Source organism: Stenella coeruleoalba, assembly GCF_951394435.1.
Source record: "Stenella coeruleoalba genome assembly, chromosome: 21".
Classification (NCBI taxonomy): Eukaryota; Metazoa; Chordata; class Mammalia; order Artiodactyla; family Delphinidae; genus Stenella; species Stenella coeruleoalba.
In genome coordinates this window covers 19,112,190-19,131,837 of record NC_137167.1, presented here as the reverse complement: position 1 = coordinate 19,131,837, position 19,648 = coordinate 19,112,190, and the positions used below count along the sequence as shown (strand labels likewise).

The following is a 19,648-nucleotide window of genomic DNA, read 5'->3' as shown; positions in this document are numbered from 1 at the left end:
CCTTCTCAAACTCTTCCAAAAAATTGCAGAGGGAGGAACACTCCTAAATTCTTTCTACGAAGCCACCATAACCCTGATACCAAAACCAGAAAAAGATATCACAAAAAAAGAAAATTATAGAGCAATATCACTGATGAACATAGATGCAAAAATCTGGAACAAAATACTAGCAAACAGAATCCAACAACATATTAAAAGGATCATACACCATGATCAAGTGGGATTTATCCCAGAAATGCAAGGATTCTTCAATAAACACAAATCAATCAATGGGATAGACCACATTAACAAATTAAGGAACAAAAACCATATGATCATTTCAATAGATGCAGAAAAAGCTTTTGACAAAATTCAACACCCATTTATGATAAAAAACTCTCCAGAAAATGGGCATAGAGGGAACCTACCTCAACATAATAAAGGCCATATAGGACAAACACACAGCAAACATCACACTCAATGGTGAAAAACTGAAAACATTTCCATTAAGATCAGGAACAAGACAAGGATGTCCATTCTTGCCACTCTTAGTCAACACAGTTTTGGAAGTCCTAGCCACAGCAATCAGAGAAGAAAAAGAAATAAAAGGAATACAAATTGGAAAAGAAGAAGCAAAACTGTCACTGTTTGCAGGTGACATGATACTATACATAGAGAATCCTAAAGATGCCACCAGAAAACTACTAGAGCTAATCAATGAATTTCGTAAAGTTGCAGGATACAAAATTAATGCACAGAAATCTCTTGCATTCCTATACACTAATGGTGAAAAATCTGAAAGAGAAATTAAGGAAACACTCCCATTTACCATTGCAACAAAAAGAATAAAATACCTAGGAATAAACCTACCTAGGGAGACAAAAGACATGTACGCAGAAACCTATAAGACACTGATGAAAGAAATTAAAGATGATACAAATAGATGGAGAGATATAACATGTTCTTGGATTGGAAGAATCAATATTGTGAAAATGACTATACTACCCAAAGCAACCTACAGATTCAATGCAATCCCTATCAAACTACCAATGGCATTCTTCGCAGAATTAGAACAAAAAATTTTACAATTTGTACGGAAACACAAAAGACCCCAAATAGCTAACGCAATCTTGGGAAAGAAAACTGAGTTGGAGGAATCAGGCTCCCTGACTTAAAACTATACTACAAAGCTACAGTAATCAAGACAATATGGTACAGGCACAAAAACAGAAATATAGATCAGGATAGAAAGCCCAGAGGTAAACCCATGCAAATATGGTCACCTAATTTACAACAAAGGAGACAAGATCATACAATGGAGGGAAGGCAGCCTCTTCAATAAGTGATGCTTGGAAAACTGGACAGCCACATGTAAAAGAATGAAATTAGAATGCTCCCTAACACCATACACAAAAATAAACTCAAAATGGATTAAAGATTTAAATGTAAGACCAGACACTATAAAACTCTTAGAGGAAAACATAGCAAAAACACTCTTTGACATAAACCACAGCAAGATCTTTTTTGACCCACCTCCTAGAATAATGGAAATAAAAACAAAAATAAACAAATGGGACCTAATGAAACTTAAAAGCTTTTGCACAGCAAAGGAAACGATAAACAAGACAAAAGGACAACCCTCAGAATGGGAGAAAATATTTGCAAATGAAACAACAGAAAAAGGATTAATCTCCAAAATATACAAACAGTTCATGGAGTTCAATATCAAAAAAAAAACAACCCAATCAAAAAATGGGAAGAAGACCTAAATAGACATTTCATCAAAGAAGACATACAGATGGCCAAGAGGCATGTGAAAAGATGCTCAACATTGCTAATTATTAGAGAAATATCAAAACTACAATGAGGTATCACCTCACACCAGTCAGAATGGCCATTATCAAAAAATCTAGAAACAATAAATGCTGGAAAGAATGTGGTGAAAAGGGAACCCTCCTGCACTGTTGGTGGGAATGTAAATTGATAAAATCACTATGGAGAACAGTATGGAGGTTCCTTAAAAAACTAAAAATAGAACTACCATATGACCCAGCAATCCCACTACTGGGCACATACCCTGAGAAAACCATAATTCAAAAAGAGTCATGTATCACAATGTTCATCGCAGCACTATTTACAATAACCAGGACATGGAAGCAACCTAAATGTCCATCAACAGATGAATGGATAAAGAAGATGGGGCACATATATACAATGGAATATTACTCAGCTATAAAAATAAACGAAATTGAGTTATTTGTAGTGAGGTGGATGGATCTAGAGTCTGTCATACAGAGTGAAGTAAGTCAGAAAGAGAAAAACATATACCTTATGCTAACGCACGTATATGGAATCTAAAAAAAAATGGTGCTGATGAACCTAGTGGCAGGGCAGGAATAAAGACACAGACATAGAGAATGGACTTGAGGACACGGGGAGCAGGGGAAACTGGGGTGAAGTGAGAGAAGCATCAACATATATACACTACCAAATGTAAAACTGATAGCTAGTGGGAAGCAGTGGCATAGCACAGAGAGATCAGCTCGGTGCTTTGCGAGTACCTAGAGGGGTGGGATAGGGAGGGTGCGAAGGAAGCTCAAGAGGGAGGGGATATGGGGATATATGTATGCATATGGCTGACTCACTCTGTTGTACAACAGAAACTAACACAGCATTGTGAAGTAATTATACTCCAATAAAGACATATTAAAAAAATTTAAAAAGAACTGTGAGAAAAAAAAAAGGATCTGTCCAAAAACATTTTACGTGGATATTATGACATGCCAAAAGGTAGGCAAATGGAGTTTGTGTTGTTTTTTTTTTAACATGACTTAATATCAAAACTGTTGAAAGGGAAAATAGATTCCTAATGGGGTTTATGACCGTATAGGTATTAGTAACTCTTAGAGAACCATGATGGCCCAGGAAGTGGGGTTAGCCACCATACTGAGGGCAGTGATAACAATGACCAAGTATAAATTATCTTTGACATTTCTTATATTTAATTAAGAATGGGTAAACTTTAGCTTTTCAAAAATCCTATGGTCGTTTAGCAATAGTCAACTTAAATCCTGGACGAAAAAGAAAATATTGAATCATTATTTTTAATTAACAATTCAAGTATTAAGTAATCATTCTTTAATTAACATTTCGTGTGTCAATAAATAATTTTATGTGGTCATTCATCGATCTGAAAAGCATTTGATAGCTGATATATAGTGAAGAACCATCACAAACCTTTGCGCATTTGTTAGAAGCCCCAAAGGTTAAGATAACGAAATAGGACCAAATCCCAAAGGGTCAGTTATGAATTTCGGTAGAGCACCGCCACCACAATTTGCAGATGTGATTCCAATGTTTATACCCTAATTTATCAGTGATTTTGTTCTTAACTTACATGCACAGCAAGCAGACCCTCTTTATAAGTCCATGCATGCGCATAAAATGCTCAAGTCCAATGTTGAAGAATCCTATGTTTGTAAAGCTTACCAGAGATGACCCCTGCAGTCAATGTGGCAGCTACTGGTGACTGCCTCTTACTCACTCTGGCAAGAAATCTAAACAGTAAACCATCCCGGGCCATGGCAAACAGAATTCGGGGCAAAGGAAACATGGAACCCAGAAGACTAGAACAGAAAAATTCATAATCCACATGTGAGTTATTACAAGTATTATTCTAGATGAGTATATACTGGTAAAGACTGGACACACTAAAGTACAGAACCTACAGCAAAAAAGAAATTCAAAATCGGAAATATTCACAAAGAAGTTATTAATCTTTATATACATAAAAACAGAAAACGACCTAATTTTTTTTCCAGAATCCTCGATGAAAAAAGATCCCCCTTTACTTAATAAAAGTCAACTCTCTCACCTGCCACCGCACCCGATGATAAAGTAGCAATTATTGGTGTCTTCGTTTTGGAATTGATTTGAGCTAGACATTTGAAAAGCAACCCATCCTCCGCCATAGCATAGATTACACGAGGCATTGGGAAAATGGATCCAAGAAGACTGAATAAAAAGCAAACACATGCAGTATGGCAAACACATTCATGCAAGATTACATCCCAGAACTGAAATTAAGTAATCGCATAAAACTCAGCATCACAGCTGTGATTATGAAGTCTTGTTGTTTTTAAAATGTATTATGATTGGGCATTTAAAAATAGATACCAATTAACCATTGTGCTACTTATTATTCTCTTACAGATATTTGCCCAGCACAATTATCAGACTAAAAACAATACTGCAAATAATTTGTGCAGGCCCATGATTACTACTAGATTAAAACTAAGGAATTAAGACCAAAAAAACCCCAATTATATCATTAAGACATTTTTAACTTAGAAAATAAAATTTATAAATTGATATGTAATTACAGAAAAGATTAAGTAATTTGATTTTATAGTATAGTCACTTCATTTATTCAATAACTACACATTTTTCATATTTATTTTACCATTATTTTTCCTCATATAGTGTGATCTTTGATCAAATTAATAATTCTTAGCATCATAAGATAATCAAGACAGAAAAAGACACATAAAAAATCAACTCACTGTATATTTAGTACATAAAAACAGCCGCAATTAAACGTTAGTAACAGTGCAGTTTAAGAAAATGATTTTTTGCTTTAGATGTTTTGAATTACTTGTGTGTTTACTGGCTGCATCATTCCATACATGAATTAGTTGTAAAAAATAACCACTGAAAGAGAAAGTAAGTAAAATATATTTTTTAAATCCGTCTTCTTTATCTTTTAATAAAGCTGGGTTGAGTTGGCCACAAATAAATCTTTGTCCATCTCTCTTCTAAGACCATGGTGGCAAGGTATCACCACAGTTCAGATTTCTGAAACTATTTAGAATAAACCTCAACACTGGCAGATGGCTAAGAAACCGACAGGGGTAATTTCTAATTGCTGCTTAATATTATCTTGAATACAAAATAAAAGACAGTTTGAGGGGAAAAAAAGCTAGGCTGATGAATTATACAAAAAAAATTCTTTTTCCAATTTCAGACTTTTAGAAAATTATTTTCACTTCAAAAAATTAGTAATCAAGCAGAGATTAATTTTCCTCTTCGTAAGAATGCTCTAAGTATAGCACACTATAAAACTCAAATGAAATATCTTATGATCACATGTTAAATTAAAATATAAGTAGCTCAGGAAACTTGAGAAACGAATCATAAAATATTAAAATAAGCAGCTACTGAAAAAAAATAAATAAAATAAAATAAGCAGCTACTGAAAATCTGAATACTTGAGATTCAACTATTCTTTTCGCATAGATTTATACAAATTTCCACCATTAACTTGAGAACAGTAATTTCCATTTCTACACCAAATTCACTCTGATCAGTGCTGACAGGAAAAAGTCTCAGTGCTTCATAATAAAAAGCACATTATACTTAACAATGCCACAGCATATAGCTTCCACTCATTACAGACTTGATATTATTTTAAAAGACAGCAGAAAATGTCAAGTCTGCACATAAGGTCTCAATTGTCTGTAGCACTACAAGTAACACCAAAGCCAGCAGGGGAACATACTAGTATAAGCACTGTAAAGTTTTACAGTACATATATATATATATATATATGAGTATGTATGAAATATATAATAAGTGTGTATTAATGCCATATATATCCACAGAAGCTTGGATCATCATTATCTTGAAAAACTGAGTTTTAACTGACGGGGGAAACATTTTTATCACTTAAGATTTTGATATGGCAATTTGGGCGAACTATTCAGAGAATACAGTTGTATAATGTGTTCCTCCTATTAGGATTATTTTTAAAACATACAAAAGCAGTTCTTTAGGCACTGACTACCCTTGCAGTAGCCCAGACAGCCCTGCCCCAAAGGCAATGCAATGTACCTTGTTGACAAAGCACAGAGGGAGCCTGCTGCAACGACATATTTGGCTGGACCCCATCCAACATACTCAAACGCTACAGGAAGGGGGCTTTTCTCATCGAGGAGGTAGTATGGCATCATCAGTGTTAAAGCTGCTGAGACCCCAAAATAGGCCATAAAGCAAACGAGCAGAGAAGTCACAATTCCAATAGGAATAGCTTTCTGAGGATTCCGGACTTCCTCACCTAAGGAAACATAAACGAAAGATTTGCATAGTTAATAAAACAGGAAGAGGTAAAACATGAATTCTTCTTCTCCTTCATAGTAATTCTACTCAGCTCTGTCCCTTCTGTTTTCTCAGCTTGCTCCATCTATGCTACATGACGTTTCTTCTCTTCTTGAGGGTCCTGTGCTGTCACATAAAGATCAAAGCCCGGGCTTCCCTGGTGGCGCAGTGGTTGAGAGTCCGCCTGCCGATGCAAGGGACGCGGGTTCGTGCCCCGGTCCGGGAGGATCCCACATGCCGCGGAGCGGCTGGGCCCGTGAGCCATGGCCGCTGAGCCTGAGCGTCCGGAGCCTCTGCTCCGCAGCGGGAGAGGCCACAACAGTGAGAGGCCCGCGTACCGGAAAAAAAAAAAAAAAGAAAAAATAAAATAAAATAAAATAAAAAAGATCAAAGCCCAGAGGCAAGAAGAGAAAGCAAGAAATCCTGCAAGTCAGTTTCCCATTTCCAGAAAGAAAAAATATGTTATCCCAGCACTATTAAATGTTTAGGGATAGAATAGAAATCTTAATCCATTTGGAAAATGATTCCTCCACAGAGATTACACATCATGGCATTCTTCAGGCTCAGAAGAATTATGAAGGCTTCCATATATATGAAGACAAACTTCTACTCAGTGCATTGATTTATATTAAATTTTAGTTTTAATAAAAAACAGCACTTTTTCAATCTTTCTAATACAATTTGGCAGTTGAAACACCCAAAATATGGTCAATTATAAGGCCATGCAATAATGTGAACCCAGAGGAAGCATTTAGAGACTAATTGTAGCATGATTACTTTGTTGTACAGGATAAAGAGAAAAGAATTACCACAACGTATTTTGTCCTGTTAAAGAAGAAACAATTTAAGAGCATGATCATCGTTGTTACTCACTGTGATAGCACTTTCAGACCAAAGCACTTTCAGACCAAAGGTTAAGGGTAGTAATTATGACCAACACTTACAAAGTAGTTGACAACTTGCAAAGTATTTTTCATAATCTTAGGTACCCTTCATAACATCTGAGAGGTAGGTATTGCTCTCCTGATTTTACCAATATGGAAACCAAAGCTCAGAGGGTTTCACTAAGTTTCTTTTTATACAGCAGGTGTTACTTCTGGGTCTGGAACCAGCCCTTATTATCCCAAATTCCACTCTCTTCCCTTGAACCTCTGTTGTCACCTATGGGTACTCATGTGGTTCAAAGAATAATTTTTCCTTCGACATAGAGCTAAGAGTTTGCTCTTACCAGTTGTTGCAATGCAGTCAAATCCCACAAAGGCATAAAAGCAGGTTGCAGCCCCAGCCAAAGTTCCTGCAAAGCCATAAGGCATAAAGCCACCAGCCCCATAGATACTTGTTCCATTTTCAGAAGGTGGCTCCCTAAGGAAGAGAAGAAGCACATTGGAAAGTCATTTTCCTAGAAAACTGCTTCTTCAAGCGATTTGTCTCAAACTACAGCCTCGGAAGGTTATTGTGTTCATCAGCCCTTGGAAGCTGATGTGTACAAAACTGAAGGTAAACTCTGATTTTTTTCACCCTATCCTAGAGGATGGGGTGGTGTTCTCAATAATGGCACCCCTCTCCGGTTACCAGCACTCAGCTAGAGGCTGAGCATTAGCATAAGCAGAAGACTCAGATCCACTCTGGCTGGAACTCACAGCCAGGCAGGATTTTGAGAACAGAGACCCCATATATGGGCCATGATCTGAAATAAAGACAAGAAACTTTCTCTTCTTGTGGACAGTGGGGCAGACTGTACATCTGAAAAATTTACTAAGAGGACTTTTGACAAAGTGAAATAAAATTCTCTAATCTTGATTAATAATACTGAAGTTGAATATTCTATTACATGTGAAAAATTATATAAAACCAGAGGATACTAAATTTTTGCCTCATCAGAATGGCTACAAACAACATATGTAAAGAAAAACATGTACATGTACATGACTTCATGTAATAGACATTTTTGTAATCTTATTTACACATAGGAATATTATGCTTAACTAAATCTTAGGATGAAACCTTTCATATATAATTAATTTAATATTTGAGATTATCAGGTTTAAAGTGAAATACATAGACAATTCTGCTTATGCAATCAATAACATTCTCAAAAAAACCAGCAGGCGTGAAAATTACTACAAGGTTGAAAGGATGCAATGGAACCAAAGAGTGTCCCCAAAGGAAAAACTAAAGGATGCATGACTCAGAAATGCTCTTTGTTATTTTGAGGTGACAAATCTTTGGAGGGAAAAAACCATCCTTCCAATGGTTAGGACCTGTCCTTGCTCTTCTTTAAAACTGGAGCCAGGCTTGAGATTAAGAACCAGCAACTGCATGGCTTTAAGCAGCTGCTCCGTAGTGAGCACACCTATGCATTCAGGAAGAACAGTCTTGAAACAGAACAGACCTTCAGAAAGTTCTCTGAAGCAAAAAGTCTGAGAACAGTTTTTCTAGAGGAAAATGTAACATAAGACAAAAGCAAGCAAATATTTTTAAAAACCTCAAAATAGGAGAGGAAAAACCCGAATATTTAACCTGGCACTTGCAGATATATTTTTGAGAAACTCTTCACTAATCTTCCAGTTTGCCACGTTTCCTTTCACAAACCCAGCGACCATAACAAAGAGAAGGACCAGGATATTGATGGCTGTGAAGACTTTATTCACCCAAGCAGACTCTTTTACTCCAAAAGATAAAAGACCTGTGGAAAAAGAAAGGGTATTTTAGTGTTTACCTAACCTTTAGGAAAAGGCAACAGCATTCTGAGACAGTTACAAGCTTTAGGATATCCTTTCATCAGCATTCATGTATTTAACTGACATTTACCCCTTTCTATTGAGAGTTCTTAGTCACCTAACTGTGAATAAAACTAACTTGATTTCAGAATGCAGACTGTGCTCATAGCCAGGAGATCCCAAACTCTCTGATAAATGAATCAATTTAGTAACTGGCTTTTATTATCAATGGGTAGGTAAAGTAACTTAATTTTAATGAAATGCTGTTCTAAAAAGCCATTTCAAGGTTAATGGCTGAAACATTTTTAAAGTAGAAGCTCAATCATATTGTCTGCCTCATATTTACAGAATACATTAAACAAAATAATGATTCAATGGTCATGACAAAAAATATTTTGTTAAATCTATTCACGTTAATAGTTTTATTTTTATATTCTGATTGTAAATGCAATCAATTTCCTATTCAAGTAACCTGAAGATACAGAAAAGAAAAAAAAAGAAAGGAAATAAAGATCAAGTGTAATTTCCTTTCCAGAATTTTGCACACACACACACAAAGACACACAGGCACACATTTACATGTCAACAAACATATAGCCTCATTTTTAACCATCACAGACTCTTCTACTATATGGAGACACTACATTTTACTCCTATATTTACAGACAATCAGGTCACTGTTAGTTTCTTACAACTATAAACAGTACTGACCTAATCATCCTTTTATAAACATCTTTTTACACTTTCTAATTATTTCTTTACAATAATTTTCTATAAGGTAATACCATATCAACGGTATACACTTTATGTAAGACTTTTGGTTCACACCATCAAAACAGTCTCCAGAAAGTTTGGCCCAATTTAAATTGTCCATTTTTTCCCATTAGGCTATTCTTATTCATATTGATGTATAAGACTTATTTATACAATAATGCTATAAGCTCTCTCACTGTATATGTATAGAGCATGGTTTCTCCAATTTATCATGCACTTTTAATCTTAGTGTTGATTAAACATGTAAGAAAGTTTTAGAATATAAATTTTTCCTCTTTAGTTTCTACCTCTAGAAAGATTTTCCCTAATATTAACCCCAAAACATTCACTTTTGTTTCCTTCCAGTACTTTCGTGATTATATCTATCATATCTATATCTTTAACACATCTTGTATAAGATATGAATTATGAATCGAAGAAAGTTTACTTTTTACTGTTGGGGAAATAACTGTGATGAAAGGCTTATATCACATACATATTTGCTTCTTCCCCGTATCTGTACCACCCATGATCAAATAAACAAAATTATCCAAGTAGAGATGAGAAAAGCTGAATTTCATTCTCCTACCTGTATAATTCCCAGAATTATACAAGAATACAACTATACTAATATAAAGGAAAACTGTATGGTCAGTACAATTAATTACTGACTCTGTGACTATCTGTCAGATTAGGAAACACTATATAACTCTACACCTTGGAAATATACACTATACTACTACACATGTGGGAAAATAACAAAGCCACCGCCAAGTTTTATAAAAGTTTCCCAATACCCCAAGTGCACTCTCCATTCTGAGATCCCCAACTCCCACCAGTAAATTAGCCTTCCCATCTAAATGCTGCATACACTTCCCTTGTATCTTTAATAAAACAACAGCCTCAGTTGACAAGACATTTGGCATTACAATATGAATAAAGATTACAACAGGAGGTTTTGGTCTTTGAAGTTTCTAAGAACAAAGTTGTCATGTAATCTTAGCCTGTCCTGAAAGAAAAGACATGATGGTTGATGAACATGGGACATAAAATACAGGCCAAGGCCTGAGTCTTGCCATGGAATTTAATGACTGAAACTGTGCCATAACTACATGCTTCTCATCGTTTAGAGATTAAAGCTGAATATTTAAGGTCACTGAAACCACCCTTAAATAAAATGTGATGTAACTAATTTAATGTTAGCTAGGCGGTTGAGAAACCGAAACAAATAAAACCCATCACCTGTTGAAAAACAATTCATGCAATTTTTCTTGACATTAGAAGGAAAATGCCAAATAACTTGGACCTATAAATTTTGTTCATGTCCCTACCCATAGCCCTACCTAAAACATTAAATTAATGGCTAACATTTTAAAGGGTAAAGTTATTTTTTTAATTATGTAATTTTATAAGGAAAAATTATAGAAAGATAGGGAGAAAGTAGCTAGTGATAAGGTTGGACAGGAAAGCAAGGGTCTATCAACCAGGAAATGGGAACAAACATGGACTTTATTCTTAATGCAATCCTTGATGGATTTAAGCAGGAGTGCCATGTAGGATGACAATCAAAACTGAAAACGCTCAAATAATTAAAACAAATATTAGGGGACAGCAGGGATGAGCTATGCCTACAAAATAAAACTGCCGGCCATCTAAGAGCTTACCATGCAGCAAGCAAAAAGCCTGCACAAGATAAACATTGACGTCCTCATTTTATGGATGAACAAACTGAGTCATGGAAAGATTACGTCACTCAATGTTCTAAAGATAGTAAGTGGCAGAGTAGAATTGAAAACCTGGTCACTCTAATTCCTATGCCTTTCTAAACTATTATGCTACACAACTGATGAAACCAGGAAAATTCTAGTATCAAGTATGTTTGTCTCCATAATGTCTACATTAAAAAAATGACGGGTGGTTTGAATATGTTCCCTTTTTCAACCAGATGTCTACATTATATAGGCATAAATAGAAAGACAGAATTTCTTCTAGAAACAGTATGCTTGCAAATATCCTTAGTTGTAACTAACAAGATGAAATAAGGCCAAAAATTTTATATCCTTCCTTATTGAAGCTTTGTTGCCATTCCTGCAAATCTCCAATTAGTATTATAAAATTTATGTACCGTATCTGATTATTTAGTGCATTCCAGGTGTCACGGATTCAGAAGTACTATTTCTACCATTCCATGTAATTTAGATTTATTTTTGAAACATACTTATCACAGAAGATAAAATGGGATTCTGGCTAGTCACAAGGCCCACAGATGTCCAATAGTAACTTATGTGTATAAGTATGCTGCCTAACCTTCGAACTCAGGTCCCAAATTCAGTGGTAACCTATTTTCCTGGGACAACTAGCCCGGCTCATCTTAGGGAGAAATGTAATTGGTTTTCTTACCTGCTAGAAGTAATATAAGGCACACAGCAAAAAAGTCAGGATACTCTGCAAGGCCAGTATAATTCATTTTGAAGTATGTCCTGAAAAACTGACCAATCTGTTTACTAAGAAGTTCATCAAAGGTGCCACTCCAAGCCCTTGCAACACTTGACGTTCCTTCCAAAACACAGAACGTTCAGAGAATACAAGGTCAGTGGGAGAAAATTAACATAACATCTTTTGCTACTCTATTCTAGGATAATCATGGGTTAGTTCAGACAGAATTGAACATTTTAATCACATATAAAATTATCTTGATAACTTTATAATTACACAATAGCAATGAAATGCTCAAGTCCATAACTGTGGAATCAGGCAATTTTATTTGCATTAAAGAGCTATCGTTTTTTAAGAAAGGTTTTCAAACGCACTAAGTGATGGCATATTCAGAGATGAAGCAGAATCACCGAATTTTGCAACTAGAAGGAGACACTTTATTTAGAGATGAGAAAAATGAGACACGCAGGGATCAACAGATACATTCTGATCACCTAGTCGCTAATTAATGCAGACCTATCACAGAACCCTAAGGCCGCTGACTCAGGAGTGCCATTTCTACCATTTTACCCAATTTGGTTGATTTTTTTGCAAACATACCTATCACATAAGATAAAATGAGATTCCAGCCAGTGATGAAGGCCCACAGTTCTCCGACAGTAACGTAAGTGTACAAATAGGCAGACCCAGTCTTGGGAACTCGGGCCCCAAATTCAGCATAGCATAGGCCTGCCATCACGGAAGCCAGTGCAGCGATGAGGAAGGAGACCACGATGCTGGGGCCAGAATCCGCTTTGGCAACCTCGCCAGCGAGGACGTAAACCCCGGCACCCAGAGTGCTTCCAACGCCCAGGGCAATGAGGTCCATGGTGGATAAGCAGCGGCACAGTTTGGTATCTTCTAGACTGTCCAGAGTGACGATTTTTCTCCGGATCAGACATCGCGCAAAAGACAGTGCTGCTCTGCAGGGAATCATTCTGAAGATGGCAACCTGAAGAAGAGAAGGGAGGGGGTTAAAAGCTGATCTGGAACTGTCATCCGTCCAGTTACCCTCCCAGCTTCTCCGCACAGCTGTGCCACCTGATTGCTTTTACTCCTTGCTGGAGGTGCGGCCCGGAGCAATCAGAAGGAGGGCTGAATGAGCCAAAGCTGTGATTTTCTCAGAGCTCACTCTGATGTGGCCTTTTAGAAGGATCTGCCACAAATGACTTATTTGGGGAGCAAAGGAATAGGAGCCTTGGGGGATTAAAAAGATTTGCCATTTTTGCTTGTTGTTGCAATTTTTAAGGATATGCCCATAGAAATATATTCCAAGAGATGGCTTATTTGTCGTTGCTTCAGGCAAAGGGGTAAATCACCTCATCTTTCTGGTTCTCTCTCTGTCTCTTTTCTTCAATCATTCCTTGAATTCATATTTTTTTAAGCCTTATTACACGCCAGGGATTGTGCCAAGATTATGTCTAGTATGGTGTGGAACGCTGGTATGGCCTCCAGCTTTACCAGACTTACATTCTAGGTGTTGCCTAAAAGCAGGTAAAAACGCCATTGTTATGTGGTCTACAGCTTTATCAAATATGTGTGAGCTCTGCTTTCATTTCATTGTTTCATTTTAATGTGGAGCCACTTGAACCTTTTAGAATTAAAAGAATTCCCCCCAAAACATGCTTAGAATTTTCTAAATAAAACTGCTATTCACTTATGCTTTAAGTATGCATTTGTAATAAAACACACATGCTTATTCGTATTTACTTGCAATTTCTAAATAAATAAATAAAGTCAAAGTCCATGCCAAGTTTGATATATTCTTTTTTAAATGGAATGAATAAGGTAGACAGAAGGTCTCACTCCCCATACCTTACAGGCCCAAACAACCTAACACTGAAAAAAAAAATTTGTCCGGTTATAAAACGTGGATTTAGTAAGGAAAAAATACACATATTACAGTAAAAAGTCTGAAGCAAAATATACCAAAATATTAACAGTAATACTGGTAATATACAATATATATTATATAGCTAATATGTTTCTAAATTTACCTCCAATGACTATGTACAACTTATATACAAAAGAAATATAAAAATGAAAAGGCACTATATGGCCTTGTCTACGGAGACATATAATTCAGAAGACTAAGAAATAACTGAGGAATAGGGAATGTAATAGTATATGCAGCTTCTCAGTCAATAAAGTTAAATGTATTTAACTTTTAGAAGTTCAGAGTCATGTTTACCCTGATTGCACAATGATCTACAGAGGCTGACTGTTATCCCTTCAATCTTGTTATACTCATTATCAATAGCTTAAACTCATGAAATCACAGCTTGACATCTTCTCTGAAGAACTTAGGGCTTTCTATCCTATGAAATAAATCCTTGAACATTTCTCGACCTTAATCTCTATAAAAGAAAACTATTATTAAAACTTATTTCATTTAAAAACAGTAGTATAGGGCTTCCCTGGTGGCACAGTGGTTGAGAGTCCGCCTGCCGATGCAGGGGTACACGGATTCGTGCCCTGGTCCGGGAAGATCCCACATGCCGCGCGGAGCGGCGGGGCCCATGAGCCATGGCCGCTCAGCCTGTGCGTCCGGAGCCTGTGCTCCGCAACGGGAGAGGCCACCACAGTGAGAGGTCCGCGTACCGCAAAAAAAAACAAAACAAAACAAACAAACAATAAATAAATAAAAATAGTAGTATAATAAATTTTCTATACTGAATCTCAATGACTTACTGCTCATAAGAGAAAAACATTTCTGGGATATGCATAATCCAGTTTCATGCTAACCTTAGTATATAAAGCTAACTCACTCAACATTATTCACACATCAATATAAATGCAAGTCCTTGATGTTGAAAGCAGCTGATTCAAAGAATATAGAGAAAAATCCTAAAGAAAAATGAAAATGAATGAAAAGTTCCTTGATAATAAAAATAAAGTTTTGCACATCATTATCGGCCACACCACCTGGCACAGTGCCAAGCACACCACTTCACAGATACTTGTTGAAAAATTTGCAGAAACAGACATCTCCCATTGTGCCCATACTTGCGCTTCCAAAGTCAAAATCTATCAAACTTCCATAAATCAAATGTGTATCAATTTCTACCCTTACCTAGCCCTTAAATAGCTATTTCTCATATAACACATCTAGAAGATAAGGGAGAGAAGTGTTTTGCTTAAAAAAGAATCAAGTGAAAAGTTGGAGTTATACAAAGGCCAACTGAGGTGGGAGGATGGCAGTTGAAGGGATTTATAAATGCTGACCTTCAATAATATTTAAGCATTTTTATACAAGAGATGTGCAAAGATCAAGAATTAGGGATAACTGCCAACTGAAAAATGCTAAGAAATGAAGACCCACTGAATTTTAGTAATGATTTAAGATCAGAGGAAAATGGAACATGTCATACACAACTTTAGGAGACAACTGATGTACAGAATGAGGCACACCTGTTAGTCATTAATTAAATAAAACACTCTTGGTAAAGTGATGATTAACCTCACGTGTTATGAATAAAAGACAAATTCTACAACTATTGCAAAGGAATCTGGAAGGAAGCAAGGAAAACTAAGAAGAAAGGAGAGTGATATGACTGTGGGTGAGCTTTTATTTATTTTTTTAATCCTTTTTTTTGGTATTATGGTCACCATGTTGTTTTCGAAGTTTCTAAGCCCCACACACACAAACACAAGATAGCATAAAAATAAAAAAGAATAAGCAAGCCAACCGATAAACAACCTTCTTTGAAATGCTAAAAATAGTGAAAAGTTTTCTTAGTAACATTTACTCAAAATGAATAAATGAGTGACCCTCATCCTGTCAATAGAAAAGTGAATTTAATTCACTCCAGATTACATGGGAAGCATGTAATCAGAGAAGATCTGATTGCTACTGCCTCTTTCCTATTAAAAATGGAAAGTATTTTATGTTCAGTTTTTCTGCGTTGCCCTGAGCAAATAAGTCAAAGCTGCCACTTGTCAAGCATTCATTTGCTTTTGAGTAACAGAAATGCAGACGTCAGAAACGCTTCTCTGAATTGACAGGTTAGGCAATGTCCTTGGCAAACAGCCTTAACTACGCACAACTGATAAAATACTGATTGCAAAAGCTATGATACAAAACAACTTTGCAGAAATATAATGAGATGGGAAAAAGCAATGTAAAAAAATACTGGGTCAATTTAATGAATCGTTGTTAAATAAACATTTATTAAATCCTAGCAGGTGTATCATATAGTCAATAAAGAAAAAAGAATCCCGTGCTTTTGTTAAATATGTTTTTGTGGAGATACACTGATATATGGAAGTAGAGTGGCAATAGGAGAATGAGAAAAAATAAGATATTTGTGTCTAATGTAATATAATTTGATATTTACTTTTTTAAAATTTAGTAACTTTTCCTTTAAAGCATTTAAAAAGATATGTTCCTTATGTAAATGGTTATGACAACCTTACTCTCATTTCTAGAAGGTCCTTTCATTGCTGAAAAAAATCCATTCATACTTATTCTTTGACACATGTCTGCATTTGCTGTCCCTGCCTGGGCTCTGGTGTGTTGTCTCATCAGCAAACGACTATGCAGTGAAAATATGCAAGGATTTTGAAGGTGATTCTATTTGGTCTGGAGGACAGAGACTGTTTTCCCAAGAGCAGACAATGATCCAAACCATCATACCCGCTGTCAGCTGTTGCCACCATGACCAAGGATTGGTACTGAGTATGAACCCTACATAAATGTAAGTAAAGGACAATGATGTTAGACTTTGGGAAGAGGCCCATGCAACACTCATACCCATGACCTGAACCTTAAAATATAAAACTCTAATCAACATTCCTATGAGGTCACAAATGATTCTGGTGATACTAGAAACAGACACGTATCCTTTTTCAATAAACAGTTATTTTACTAATTGCTAAGACAGTGGCCTCTCTACTGAGGCGTAAAATATGTGCATATTTGCTTAGATCTGAAAATGTAATTAGCCAACAGAAAGCCTCAGAGGGGTCTGCAACAGCTCAGGCAGCAGTAAAGTCTGGGAGTGGATTTAATGAGTCTGGTGATAGATCTTTCTGAGTCCCTTCCCCCATCCCCAACCCTAAGTATAACAGTTTTAAGACATCTAACTCCCCGATGGAGCCCTTATTAATTCTTGCCAGAAAGCTAAATTCCCTCCTCAGCAACTTGGAATTATCCCCTTCTCAAACTTCTTCAATCCAGGTTGTAAACCTGACCATGTAGAGTTTTAGGTCAAATAAATCCCTAGGCCTGATGATATAACAACACTATATAGAGAGCAGACCTCTTTTCCACTAACCACAGAAATCTTGCAAAATCTGCTAATTACAATCAAAAGTTGATCCTGGATTTTCACTTCAGTTCGAAAGTTGGACGTAGCATTTAGCTGCACAGAAATGCAGCTCCTCCCCTACATAAAGGCTGAAATTTCAAACTTAATCCTCGGTATCAGTATCACAGGCCCTGACAACAAATCTTACGGGAGATAGGAGCTGCGGGGGCAGGCATTCCAACAAACCCTCACTGGGTGCTCTCCTCCGAACCCTATAACCAACTTTCCTTTCTCATGTGATTGCTGGTTTCATGGTGAGATATTTGCACTTTCTGTTTTGGGCCTGATAGGGAAAAAGGGATCAAACCATGTTAAGCCTGGGAACTTTGCCCCATTGTGTGTGTGTGTTTTCTCTGAACTAGAGCTTTGGGGTTTGCAATCTCCAAACTCAACATCAATTACATTTCTATAACTTTTTTTTTTAACATCTTTATTGGAGCATAATTGCTTTACAATTATGTAAAGGGTGTGTTAGTTGCTGCTGTATAACAAAGTGAATCAGTTATACATAAACATATATCCCCATATCTCCTCCCTATTGCGTCTCCCTCCCTGCAACCCTCCCTATCCCACCCCTCTAGGTGGTCACAAAGCACCGAGCTGATCTTCCTGTGCTATGCGGCTGCTTCCCACTAGCTATCTGTTTTACATTTGGTAGTGTATATATGTCCATGCCACTCTCTCACTTCATCCCAGCTTACCCTTCCCCCTGCCCGTGTCCTCAAGTCCATTCTCTACGTCTGCATCTTTATTCCTGTCCTGCCCCTAGGTTCCTCAGAACAATTTTTTTAGATTCCATATATATGTGTCAGCATACGGTATTTGTTTTTCGCTTTCTGACTTACTTCACTCTGTATGACAGACTCTAGGTCCATCCACCTCACTACAAATAACTCAGTTTCATTCCTTTTTATGGCTGAGTAATATTCCATTGTATAGATGTGCCACATCTTCTTTATCCATTCCTCTGTCGATGGACACTTAGGTTGCTTCCATGTCCTGGCTACTGTAAATAGAGCTGCAATGACATTTCTATAACTTTAAAGTTCAGAAAATATTTTCAAATTTTACTGTAGGCTAAATAATTTAGTGAAAGGGGAAAAAAAGATATGGACATAATACCATGGAATTATTGATCTTTCTTTCATTCCTCTTACTTTTAAGAGATTAATTTCTCATAAAATACACCAGAAGTACAATGCAGGATAAAAGATAATCAGAAATGGTAACTGTTCACTTTGGTAGGTAAAAAACAAAAACAAACAACAACAAACTTTTGCATTCAAACCTAAAACCTTTATTTTTCTGGAAAACAAAATACCCTTTCACATACATTTCACTTATATTTGGTCCAAAACTTATCTTTTCACCACAGCAACATTTCTGAACAGTATCATCCTCCAAAGTTTTCCCCAGATAGGTGAACACAAATGCAGAAATAAGTAAAAGTGAAGGACACAACTGAGACCACTATGAAGTCACAATCATTGTGGCAATAATATTTATGTTTCCTCCCCTTTTATATCAAATCGGTACTACCAGGAAGTTAAACTATTTCAAGATTTCTGACACAGAATCCAGACACAGACAAGCATCTTTCTAAGGACATCGGAAGCAAACAGCTGATGGAGAATTCTAGTTTGTACAGGCAGCTGGTGCTTCAAAACACGTCAATCCATTTAGCTTTACTAAAGGCCAAATTACAGGAATAAGGCATACCTAGCTGTCTCATTCAAATAGATGCAGAGCAATTTAAAAAATTAAGCGTCCAACTTTTGTTTTAGGGTTGGAGAAGAGAGGAAGTAAAAAAAAAAGAAAAGAACAAACAGAGCCCCCAGCAGCTGGGTAATCAGAGTATCTGCCCAGTCAGCGACCCACTCACAGTCAACGATCTTGGTGGCTCGCTTCAGCCCCGGGCAGACGCCCGTTCCCATTTAGGCTGAGCAGTCTCCGGCTAATAAATCACTCCAAATGCCAGAGGGTACCACCTGTTCCCATGCTCCAAGCAGCAACTGAAGGAAGTGTCCTTGGCTGAGCCCAGTCACCCTTTACATGCCATTTCAAACATCAAGAGATACGCTTTGCAAAGGTATTTCACACCCGTCACTACTCTGCGAAGTGCTAGGCTAATAAAGATGGCTGATGTTTGTTGACCACTTACTGTGTGCTTACTAAGCCCCTTTAATTTATTCTTTCATGAACCTTCACAATATCCCTATAAGATCAGGACTCACATAGTATCGATGAGGAAACTGAGGC

At 36.7% G+C, this 19,648-nt stretch overlaps 1 protein-coding gene across 7 annotated transcripts in view; it reads right to left on the bottom strand.

Annotated features, from left to right (window-relative positions):
• Nucleotides 1–19,648, bottom strand: part of SLC7A2 (solute carrier family 7 member 2) — a 73,932-nt gene that overhangs the window by 17,427 nt on the left and 36,857 nt on the right. For all 7 annotated transcript variants that reach the window (XM_079909510.1, XM_079909506.1, XM_079909505.1 and 4 more), the window contains exons 2-7: nt 12,642–13,032; nt 12,006–12,161; nt 8,653–8,818; nt 7,361–7,494; nt 5,869–6,091; nt 3,854–3,993 (exon numbers count right to left, since the gene is read on the bottom strand). In XM_079909510.1, coding sequence (XP_079765636.1) covers nt 3,854–3,993; nt 5,869–6,091; nt 7,361–7,494; nt 8,653–8,818; nt 12,006–12,161; nt 12,642–13,017 — 1,195 coding nt within the window. In that variant the 5' untranslated portion in view covers nt 13,018–13,032. The remainder of the gene's footprint in view (nt 1–3,853; nt 3,994–5,868; nt 6,092–7,360; nt 7,495–8,652; nt 8,819–12,005; nt 12,162–12,641; nt 13,033–19,648) is intronic.